This window comes from Chaetodon trifascialis, chromosome 5, assembly GCF_039877785.1.
Source record: "Chaetodon trifascialis isolate fChaTrf1 chromosome 5, fChaTrf1.hap1, whole genome shotgun sequence".
Lineage (NCBI taxonomy): Eukaryota > Metazoa > Chordata > Actinopteri > Chaetodontiformes > Chaetodontidae > Chaetodon > Chaetodon trifascialis.
This window is the reverse complement of record NC_092060.1, coordinates 17,010,603-17,022,085: the sequence shown is the minus strand read 5'-3', so window position 1 is coordinate 17,022,085 and position 11,483 is coordinate 17,010,603. Positions and strand designations below refer to the sequence as shown.

The window sequence follows — 11,483 nt, the reverse complement described above, 5'->3', positions numbered from 1 at the left end:
TGGAAAACAATAAGAAAAGAAAGTTCACCTATGTGAGCGGGGAGGACTGAAAACAATCAGATGAACTTTCCAATTTTATGGAAAGTCAGACATGAAAAAGAATAAATAGATGCTATGTATCTGGCTCTGGAAAAAATTAAGTCAGAGGATACTAGCACCAGTATTAATAATCAGTCTGTATCAAAACACTGAACTTCAGTGATAATAATTCACAATTTTAGTCCAACACAGGGAGGACATGATCCTCTAAATGTACTATTTGCAATGACTTCAACCAAAATGCTTCATACTTTAGGTAAAAGGAAAGAAAAAAGAAAGAAAGAATTGTAATGATGTGTGAGAACAAATTGCAAGCAGTCTAACCTCTAAAGGAGAGTCTGGCTCATCCAGGATGCTCTTCTCACTCTGCAGCCGCTGCATCGTCCCTGTTGAACTGGGGTCCATTATCAGCACGTTCTGACTACCAGCTCTGCCGAACTTACAGTCACTCTTTCTGGAGTCAGTCGTCCTGCACACCTCGTAATTGTACACGTGTGGGAGAGTCCCTGTCCCCAAAGTGTCTGAGTAACGTGGTGGATAATATGGAATCACAGGCAGACTGGAGTGATACAGGACGCGAGACTGTCTCCATCTGTAGATTTTCACTGATATAATAACCACCAAACACGTGATGAAGAGGAAGGAAACCACAGCCAAAGCCAGCACCAAGTAAAAAGTCAGATTGTCATTGTACTCCTTGTCGTGTGGAAAGTCAGTGAACTCCGACAGCACTTCAGGGAAGCTGTCCGCCACCGCCACGTTAACAATGACTGTAGCTGAACGAGAGGGCTGCCCGTTGTCCTCCACTATAACAGTCAGTCTTTGTTTGACTGCATCTTTATCAGTCACTTGGCGGATCGTTCTTATTTCTCCATTCTGTAAGCCCACTTCAAACAGCGCCCTGTCTGTGGCTTTCTGCAGTTTATAGGAGAGCCAGGCATTCTGTCCAGAGTCCACATCAACAGCCACCACTTTGGTCACCAGATAGCCCACATCTGCTGAACGAGGCACCATTTCAGCCACCACAGAGCCACCAGTCTGGACTGGGTACAGGACCTGAGGGGGGTTGTCGTTCTGATCCTGGATCGTTATTTTCACTGTCACGTTGCTGCTGAGTGGAGGAGAGCCTCCATCCTGCGCCTTGACGCGGAAGTGGAAATCTTTGATCTGCTCGTAGTCGAAAGAGCGCACTGCATGGATGACTCCACTATCAGCACTGACCGACACATATGAGGAGACTGGCACTCCGTTAACAGAGGAGTCCTCCAGGATGTAAGAAACGCGCGCATTCTGGTTCCAGTCAGCGTCTGTGGCTTTGACTGTGAATATAGAGAGACCTGGTGTGTTGTTTTCTACAATGTAGGCCTCATATGAGCTCCTCTCAAAGACAGGCGCGTTGTCATTGACATCAGAGATCTGTAAGGTGAGAGTGACGCTGCTGGAGAGGGAGGGCACTCCTTCATCAGAGCAGGTCACAGTGATGTTATACTCAGACGCTGTCTCTCTGTCCAGATCACTGTCTGTCACTAAACTATAGAAATTATTGGTCGATGTTTTTAAGATGAAGGGAACATTTTCGCTAATAAAACATTGTACTTTTCCGTTTTCTCCCGAGTCCTTGTCCTCAATATTTATCATTGTAACAACTGTATTCAATTTGGCATCCTCTGAAATAACAGTTGACTTGGACATTATGTCAATAGCAGGCTTGTTGTCATTCATGTCTTGCACATCGACTATCAATTTGCAAGAATCTGTGAGTCCTCCCTCATCACTAGCAAGTAAGTTTATTTGAAAGTTTCGTGACTCTTCAAAATCAATTTTTCCAATTAAAGTAACTTCACCGGTTCCATCGTTTACCTCAAATACTTTACTAACATCATCTAACGTATTCGTGATTGAATAGGTTATTTTCCCGTTAGAGCCTTCATCTGCATCTGAGGCTGTAACAGTAGCAACGACTGTGCCCTTTGGTGAATTCTCAGTAACTGTAGCCTTGTATGTTGGCTGTGTGAAAACGGGGGCATTATCATTAGCGTCTAAAACTGTGATGATAATCAGAATTGTTCCTGACATCTGCGGCTCTCCTCCATCTACAGCCGTCAACACAAGAGATATCTGCTCCTGTTTCTCTCTGTCTAAAGGCTTCTGCAGCACCATCTCAACATTTTTATTCCCATCAGCGTTATTGTGCAGTTTCAAAGCAAAATTATCTGATGGTTTTAATTCGTAGCTTTTCAGATCATTAATTCCAACATCAAGATCCCCAGCTCTTTTCAGAACAAATTTTGCACCAATCACCGCTGTCTCACTAATTTTGAATCTCATCTCATTTTTTTCAAAGGTTGGTGCATTATCATTAATATCAGTGATCTGGACGGTTACAGTGTAAAATTCCATAGGATTCTCTAAAATAATCTGAAAATGTAAAGCGCATGGCGTCGTCTTTCTGCAGAGCGCCTCTCTGTCTATTCTCTCTTTAACAAGGAGGACTCCTCTTTCTCTGCTCAGCTCGATGTACGCGTCGCTGTCTCGGGTATAAATTCGTGCTTTACCAGATGCTAGACGTTTCGTTTGTAAACCTAAATCATGCGCTATATTTCCCACTAAAGATCCTTTCGCCATTTCCTCCGGAATCGTGTAGCTGACCTGCCCGAACACCGAGCCGACGGAGAGGAGAGAGATAAACAGCAGTACTTGCCTTGTCATTGTTCTACCCGAATTATTTCCGTGTGATTCAGAGTATTAACATCCCACAAAACTGATATCAATTCCAGGATCAAACGTCAATTTTAGCGCCTCCACAATCCACAAAATAGAAAGAAAGTCTCAAAGGTCGACGTCTTCTTTTCAAATATCCCACACGACTCCACTCTCCGTTCTTTTCTGCGCTGCTCTTTCTTTATTATGTCGATGTTACATGGGAGGTGCTGCTACAACCCAACTGTCTGCCGTCGACACTCTGGTCAACAGCGGCCCTAAGAGTTCACATGATAAAACTGCAGAAATCCAACACAAACCAGACTCTGCTCAGAAGACTTCCAAAAAACATGAAGATGAATGAAAGGGATCATAATTACATCGGTGGTGTGAACATAATCTCTATCCTATTATGATTATCCTCACAGCTATGGTTGAATGTTTTTGCGGTCTCTTTTAAGTCACCTTAAGGATTTGATTTAGATGCTGTCACGTGTCAAATAATCAAACAATTTGATGAAAGGTATGAAACGATATACGGCTTCAGAACCTTGAAACGAGTTTGCCAGAAAACTGACTGATGTATAAACAGAAATCAGTACATAAAGTGGGGTCACTGAGTAGAGGTAAGCCAAATCCGCAAAACTTTCGGGCTGTTCCACTCTCAAACTGTCAAATGACTACAGGTATATGTAAATCCATATATGTGTCTTATCTGGTTTGTATTTATTGTTTCAAATGCAAGCCACTATTCCCTTCTTGATTTTGTAAAGTACAATTGTTCAATTAAAACATGGAAAGAGCAACTACAAGGAAAAAAAAAAAAAAAAAAAAAGTCCACATGTGAGGAACAAACCCACAGCTCTCAGTAACATGTTTGGGTGTCATCAAGAAACCTAATATGTCGCAAAGTGATGATCCATTCATATGTATACCATTTGGACACTTGTGGCCTCTTGCACATAAGTTCTGATCACATGACCTCAGCTAAGGCAGTGAGGGTTTAGCATTTAAGGCCAGAGGGGAGACATTGTGATTGGGCCATAAAATAAACTAATAAAGCACTGGTAGCTGTCCCTTGTTCTAAAATTGGTCAAATCTGACTCATAACTGACATCAGCACACAAAACCTGTCACAATATCTGGATTCAGGTGCAAAAAATAACAATGTCCTCTGTGACTGATGTTCAAAACATCATATATGTGTTGCATTGAAACTTTGTCAGTGTCAGCTCAGAATATGTGGAAAACAATAAGAAAAGAAAGTTCACCTATGTGAGCAGGGAGGACTGAAAACAATCAGATGAACTTTCCAATTTTATGGAAAGTCAGACATGAAAAAGAATAAATAGATGCTATGTATCTGGCTCTGGAAAAAATTAAGTCAGAGGATACTAGCACCAGTATTAATAATCAGTCTGTATCAAAACACTGAACTTCAGTGATAATAATTCACAATTTTAGTCCAACACAGGGAGGACATGATCCTCTAACTGTACTATTTGCAATGACTTCAACCAAAATGCTTCATACTTTAGGTAAAAGGAAAGAAAAAAGAAAGAAAGAATTGTAATGATGTGTGAGAACAAATTGCAAGCAGTCTAACCTCTAGAGGAGAGTCTGGCTCATCCAGGATGCTCTTCTCACTCTGCAGCCGCTGCATCGTCCCTGTTGAACTGGGGTCCATTATCAGCACGTTCTGACTACCAGCTCTGCCGAACTTACAGTCACTCTTTCTGGAGTCAGTCGTCCTGCACACCTCGTAATTGTACACGTGTGGGAGAGTCCCTGTCCCCAAAGTGTCTGAGTAACGTGGTGGATAATATGGAATCACAGGCAGACTGGAGTGATACAGGACGCGAGACTGTCTCCATCTGTAGATTTTCACTGATATAATAACCACCAAACACGTGATGAAGAGGAAGGAAACCACAGCCAAAGCCAGCACCAAGTAAAAAGTCAGCTTGTCATTGTACTCCTTGTCGTGTGGAAAGTCAGTGAACTCCGACAGCACTTCAGGGAAGCTGTCCGCCACCGCCACGTTAACAATGACTGTAGCTGAACGAGAGGGCTGCCCGTTGTCCTCCACTATAACAGTCAGTCTTTGTTTGACTGCATCTTTATCAGTCACTTGGCGGATCGTTCTTATTTCTCCATTCTGTAAGCCCACTTCAAACAGCGCCCTGTCTGTGGCTTTCTGCAGTTTATAGGAGAGCCAGGCATTCTGTCCAGAGTCCACATCAACAGCCACCACTTTGGTCACCAGATAGCCCACATCTGCTGAACGAGGCACCATTTCAGCCACCACAGAGCCACCAGTCTGGACTGGGTACAGCACCTGAGGGGGGTTGTCGTTCTGGTCCTGGATCATTATTTTCACTGTCACGTTGCTGCTGAGTGGAGGAGAGCCTCCATCCTGCGCTTTGATGCGGAAGTGGAAATCTTTGATCTGCTCGTAGTCGAAAGAGCGCACTGCATGGATGACTCCACTATCAGCACTGACCGACACATATGAGGAGACTGGCACTCCGTTAACAGAGGAGTCCTCCAGGATGTAAGAAACACGCGCATTCTGGTTCCAGTCAGCGTCTGTGGCTTTGACTGTGAATATAGAGAGACCTGGTGTGTTGTTTTCTACAATGTAGGCCTCATATGAGCTCCTCTCAAAGACAGGCGCGTTGTCATTGACATCAGAGATCTGTAAGGTGAGAGTGACGCTGCTGGAGAGGGAGGGCACTCCTTCATCAGAGCAGGTCACAGTGATGTTATACTCAGAGGCTCTCTCTCTGTCCAGATCACTGTCTGTCACTAAACTATAGAAATTATCTGTTGACGTTTTTAAAATGAAGGGCACATTTTCGCTTATAAAACATTTCACAAGACCATTTTCTCCTGAATCTAGGTCCTCAATATTTATCATTGTCACCACAGTATTGAGTTTGGCATCCTCTGATATCACATTTGACTTGGACATTATGTTAATTTCAGGCTTGTTATCATTCACATCTTTCACATCAACAATTAATTTACAAGAATCTGTGAGTCCTCCATCATCACTAGCAAGTAAATTTATTTGAAAATTTCTTGATTTTTCGAAGTCAATGTTTCCAACTAATGAAACTTCTCCATTTTCTTTGTTTATATCAAATATTTTCCTGACATTATCTAACGTATTCGTGATTGAATAGGTTATTTTCCCGTTAGAGCCTTCATCTGCATCTGAGGCTGTAACAGTAGCAACGACTGTGCCCTTTGGTGAATTCTCAGTAACTGTAGCCTTGTATGTTGGCTGTGTGAAAACGGGGGCATTATCATTGACGTCTAAAACTGTGATGATAATCAGCATTGTTCCTGACATCTGCGGCTCTCCTCCATCTACAGCCGTCAACACAAGAGATATCTGCTCCTGTTTCTCTCTGTCTAAAGGCTTCTGCAGCACCATCTCAACATTTTTATTCCCATCAGCGTTATTGTGCAGTTTCAAAGCAAAATTATCTGTTGGTTTTAATTCGTACTTTTGAAGATCATTAACTCCAACATCAAGATCCACAGCTCTTTCGAGGACAAATTTTGCACCAGTGGTCGCGGACTCACTAATTTTGAATCTCATTTCACTTTTCTCAAAGGTTGGTGCATTATCATTAATATCAGTGATCTGGACGGTTACAGTGTAAAATTCCATAGGATTCTCTAAAATAATCTGGAAATGTAAAGCGCAGAGCGCAGTCTCTGTGCACAACACCTCTCTGTCGATCCGCTCTTTAACAAGGAGGACTCCTCTTTCTCTGCTCAGCTCCATGTACTCGTCGCTGTTCCGTGTATAGATCTTAGCTTTACCTGATACCAAACGCTTAATTTCTAAACCTAAATCTTGTGCTAGATTGCCCACTAAAGACCCTTTCGCCATTTCCTCTGGAATGGAGTAACTGACCTGCCCGATCACCGAGTCGAGGGAAAGGAGAGAGATAAACAACAGTACTTGCCGATTCATTGTTCTAGCCGATATTTTCCCCAGTGAAGCGCCACAGTCTGTTTATATTCCAGAAATAAAACCAGAAACCTCTGAGACTCCTGTGTCAAATCTTGTCTTTACAGCAGCACGATCCACTCAATCAAATCTTTTTATTCGCGCGTAATTTCTCCTCTTCCTTTTAAAAGATGTTCCACGGCCAGAAATGTCCGATCTTTACCCGTCGTGCTCTCTCTGTATTGTGTCGACGTAACACGGGAGGTGCTGCTACAACCCTGCTCTCACTCACAGACACTCTGGTCAACAGCGGCCCTAAGAGTCCAGATTATAAAACTGCAGAACAACAACTAAAAGTCAGCTCTGGAGAACTCACTGGAAACCAGCTGATATTTAGTTACAATACATGTACTTTAGTAATATACTGGAATTCTCAAAAGACCGCGGGAGGACGACTTGATTGAAATCAACCTTGTTTACAGTCAAGATCATTATAAAAACACACATTTAAAGAGAACAGACAAGCAACTAAAAGCATTGCGTTTTTGAAATCTTGCAGATCAGGAATAGGGTGGATATCAAATCCAGTTAAAACCATGGAAAGTGTCAAATAGCTCGGACTACAAATGCTTTTCCACATAATGACAATTCTGGAAAAAAAGGAATGAGAAGAACTAAGGATTAAGTCCACTATAAAACTACAGACAACGCTGCTGACACACAAGATTAACATGTGGATGTGCTATTCATGTCGCTATCAGGTCTGAAGTGAATCAATTCTGAAGAAAAGCCCAAAACACAAACCCTCCATGAGATCAGGTATAACATCTGAAAAGAATTTGGAAAACTTTGTATGACAGATAATTAGACTATGACTTCCAAGATCAATACCACAACCATCGTTACTACTACTGCTTCTACGAGTATTACAATTATAAACCAGTGCTCGGTGCGATTGTCCCGTGGCCCTAATAAATAAATCATTACGAATACCAAAATAATCGATTGTGCTTGCCAAGGAGACAAGTTGAAGTTAAAATGCAATGAAAACTCCTTTGGACAATATACAGCTGACGTCAACCCACAAATCATGTAAAAGTAAATCGTTTAAATTGGTTAAAAAACAAAACAAAACAAAACAAAACAAAGCAAAACAAAACAAAACAAAACAAAACAAAACAAAACAAAACAAAACAAAACAAAACAAAACAAAACAAAACAAAACAAAAAACACTAGTTACTGTGCCCTAAATTAAAAGCATCGCTGCGTGTGTGTGCTCCATGAAAATTACATAAAGAAAATCAGTTGTGAATGACCAAATTTGAATAATTAAGAACCGACTGAAACTGTATTAATGCAGTCTAACCTCTAAAGGAGAGTCGGGTTCATCCAGGATGCTCTTCTCACTCTGCAGCCGCTGCATCGTCCCTGTTGAACTGGGGTCCATTATCAGCACGTTCTGACTACCAGCTCTGCCGAACTTACAGTCACTCTTTCTGGAGTCAGTCGTCCTGCACACCTCGTAATTGTACACATGTGGGAGAGTCCCTGTCCCCAAAGTGTCTGAGTAACGTGGTGGATAATATGGAATCACAGGCAGACTGGAGTGATACAGGACGCGAGACTGTCTCCATCTGTAGATTTTCACTGATATAATAACCACCAAACACGTGATGAAGAGGAAGGAAACCACACCCAAAGCCAGCACCAAGTAAAAAGTCAGCTTGTCATTGTACTCCTTGTCGTGTGGAAAGTCAGTGAACTCCGACAGCACTTCAGGGAAGCTGTCCGCCACCGCCACGTTAACAATGACTGTAGCTGAACGAGAGGGCTGCCCGTTGTCCTCCACTATAACAGTCAGTCTTTGTTTGACTGCATCTTTATCAGTCACTTGGCGGATCGTCCTTATTTCTCCATTCTGTAAGCCCACTTCAAACAGCGCCCTGTCTGTGGCTTTCTGCAGTTTATAGGAGAGCCAGGCATTCTGTCCAGAGTCCACATCAACAGCCACCACTTTGGTCACCAGATAGCCCACATCTGCTGAACGAGGCACCATTTCAGCCACCACAGAGCCACCAGTCTGGACTGGGTACAGCACCTGAGGGGGGTTGTCGTTCTGGTCCTGGATCATTATTTTCACTGTCACGTTGCTACTGAGTGGAGGAGAGCCTCCATCCTGCGCTTTGACGCGGAAGTGGAAATCTTTGATCTGCTCGTAGTCGAAAGAGCGCACTGCATGGATGACTCCACTATCAGCACTGACCGACACATATGAGGAGACTGGCACTCCGTTAACAGAGGAGTCCTCCAGGATGTAAGAAACACGCGCATTCTGGTTCCAGTCAGCGTCTGTGGCTTTGACTGTGAATATAGAGAGACCTGGTGTGTTGTTTTCTACAATGTAGGCCTCATATGAGCTCCTCTCAAATACAGGCGCGTTGTCATTGACATCAGAGATCTGTAAGGTGAGAGTGACGCTGCTGGAGAGGGAGGGCACTCCTTCATCAGAGCAGGTCACAGTGATGTTATACTCAGAGGCTCTCTCTCTGTCCAGATCACTGTCTGTCACTAAACTATAGAAATTATTGGTCGATGTTTTTAAGATGAAGGGAACATTTTCACTTACAAAACATTGCACTTTTCCGTTGTCTCCAGTGTCCTTGTCCTCAATATTTATCATTGTAACAACTGTATTGAGTTTGGCATCCTCTGATATCACATTTGACTTTGACATTATGTTAATCTCAGGTTGGTTGTCATTTACATCTTGAATATCAACAATCAGCTTACAAGAATCTGTGAGCCCTCCATCATCACTAGCACGTAAATTTATTTGAAAATTTCGGGACTCCTCAAAATCAATATTTCCAATTAAAGAAACTTCGCCGTTTTCTTTGTTTACCTTAAACACTCTCCTCACATCATCTAACGTTTTAGTGATTGAATAGGTTATTTTCCCGTTAGAGCCTTCATCTGCATCTGAGGCTGTAACAGTAGCAACGACTGTTCCCTTTGGTGAATTCTCAGTAACTGTAGCCTTGTATGTTGGCTGTGTGAAAACGGGGGCATTATCATTAGCGTCTAAAACTGTGATGATAATCAGCATTGTTCCTGACATCTGCGGCTCTCCTCCATCTACAGCCGTCAACACAAGAGATATCTGCTCCTGTTTCTCTCTGTCTAAAGGCTTCTGCAGCACCAGCTCGACATTTTTATTCCCATCAGCGTTATCGTGCAGTTTCAGAGCAAAATTATCTGTTGGTTTTAATTCGTACCTTTGAAGATCATTAACTCCAACATCAAGATCCACAGCCCTGTCGAGGACAAATTTTGCCCCCGATATCGCTGACTCACTTATTTTAAATTTGATTTCCCCTTCTTCAAAGGTTGGTGCATTATCATTAATATCAGTGATCTGGACGGTTACAGTGTAAAATTCCATAGGATTCTCTAAAATAATCTGAAAATGTAAAGCGCATGGCGTCGTCTTTCTGCAGAGCGCCTCTCTGTCTATTCTCTCTTTAACAAGGAGGACTCCTCTTTCTCTGCTCAGCTCGATGTACTCGTCGCTGTCTCGGGTATAAATTCGCGCTTTACCAGAAGTCAAACGTTTTGTTTCCAATCCTAAATCTTGTGCCACATTACCGACTAACGACCCTTTCGCCATCTCCTCCGGTATTGTGTACGTGACTTGTCCAATAACCGAGCCAAGGGAAAGGAGACAGATAAACAAAAGCGCTTGTCCTTTCATTGTTCTATCGGAGTATTTTCTCTGGAAGGTTCCGCAGTCCAACTATCTATTCCACAAACTGAAATTCCTTCCGCTGTCAAACATCAATTCCACAGCTGTATAATCCACACATTGGAGGCAAAAGTCTTTGAAGTCGTCGCGTCTGTTATCAGATATCCGCCATATCCACAAAGTCCGATCTTTCCCCGTCGTGTTCTCTCTTCATTATGGTGATGTTTCATGGGAGGTGCTGCAACAACCCTACCCTCATCCCTGCACACTCTGGTCAACAGCGGCCCTAAGAGTTCATTTTACATAACTGCAGAACACCATCATGAATTTATTTGTCCAGAAGACTGAATGTTAGGAAAGATGAACTTGATGTAACGTAATAAAAACCGCAGAAGGAACATTATCCTCTTACAGCCGGTGATTTGTCACTTTCAGAACGTTTATATTTCTGTCTTATCACGTTTGGTTGAATAATCAAGCCTAATAATGTGTCATCACAAAAACACCTGACTTCAGGGATAAAAGAGAATAATAAAATAAATTAGAATACAAGCCGACAAAACAAAATGAAGTTAAAGAGGAGGAAAAAGAAGAGCTGAGTCTAGAAAGTCGCTGTCCGAGGTGCTGAAATGATGAGTCTTACAAACGGCAACATGACTGAACATCACAAGTAGTTTCATGGAGACAAGTTTTTCATGTTCCAACTAAAACATGAGAAAATTGAAATATCACTGATGTTATTAAGACAAATCCACAAATATCCCATGTATATAATAAGCTTTGAGGAAATGTTCGCTGAGTCAGCAAGAAAGTAAAACACAAAGATGAGATCACTGTGTTTTATTTTCGAAACAGCCTTTTGACTAAATCATCAAATACCAATACCAAGTCTCTCTCCAAAAAAAGATTGCTGACTGCTACACAGGCTGCTGATAAGGAAATGACCCACGAAACACATTTAAAATACAAATGATAAGCAATAAAAAAATGACGTAAATTATCGGACACTTCTATTCGAAATTAAAGCGTCTCGA

At 42.2% G+C, this 11,483-nt stretch overlaps 4 protein-coding genes across 40 annotated transcripts in view; all 4 read right to left on the bottom strand.

Annotated features, from left to right (window-relative positions):
* Positions 1-11,483, bottom strand: part of LOC139331585 (protocadherin gamma-C5-like) — a 296,020-nt gene that overhangs the window by 96,369 nt on the left and 188,168 nt on the right. For 2 of the 37 annotated variants that reach the window (XM_070963152.1, XM_070963175.1), the window contains exon 1: positions 364-4,297. The exons of the other annotated variants lie outside the window; for them this stretch is intronic. In XM_070963152.1, the coding sequence (XP_070819253.1) occupies positions 364-2,748 (2,385 nt within the window). In that variant the 5' untranslated portion in view covers positions 2,749-4,297. Of the gene's footprint in view, positions 1-363; positions 4,298-11,483 lie in introns of those variants that run through there. 37 annotated transcript variants of the gene reach the window in all.
* Positions 1-11,483, bottom strand: part of LOC139331599 (protocadherin beta-16-like) — a 236,821-nt gene that overhangs the window by 50,503 nt on the left and 174,835 nt on the right. The gene's annotated exons all lie outside the window — the stretch shown is intronic.
* Positions 4,011-7,496, bottom strand: LOC139331723 (protocadherin gamma-A2-like). The gene is made up of 2 exons (XM_070963353.1): positions 4,346-7,496; positions 4,011-4,028 (listed from the first exon to the last, which is right to left on the bottom strand). The coding sequence occupies exons 1-2, from the start codon at positions 6,728-6,730 to the stop codon at positions 4,011-4,013; spliced, it is 2,403 nt and encodes an 800-aa protein (XP_070819454.1). The 5' UTR covers positions 6,731-7,496.
* Positions 7,959-10,945, bottom strand: LOC139331350 (protocadherin beta-16-like). Its single transcript, XM_070962783.1, has one exon. It carries the CDS (start codon positions 10,456-10,458, stop codon positions 8,059-8,061), a length of 2,400 nt encoding a protein of 799 aa, XP_070818884.1. The 5' UTR covers positions 10,459-10,945; the 3' UTR covers positions 7,959-8,058.

Coding starts and splice junctions, on each gene's coding strand:
- LOC139331723 (XM_070963353.1), bottom strand. CDS start 6,730: ATGAATCGGCAAGTACTGTTGTTTATCTCTCTCCTTTCCCTCGACTCG.
- LOC139331350 (XM_070962783.1), bottom strand. CDS start 10,458: ATGAAAGGACAAGCGCTTTTGTTTATCTGTCTCCTTTCCCTTGGCTCG.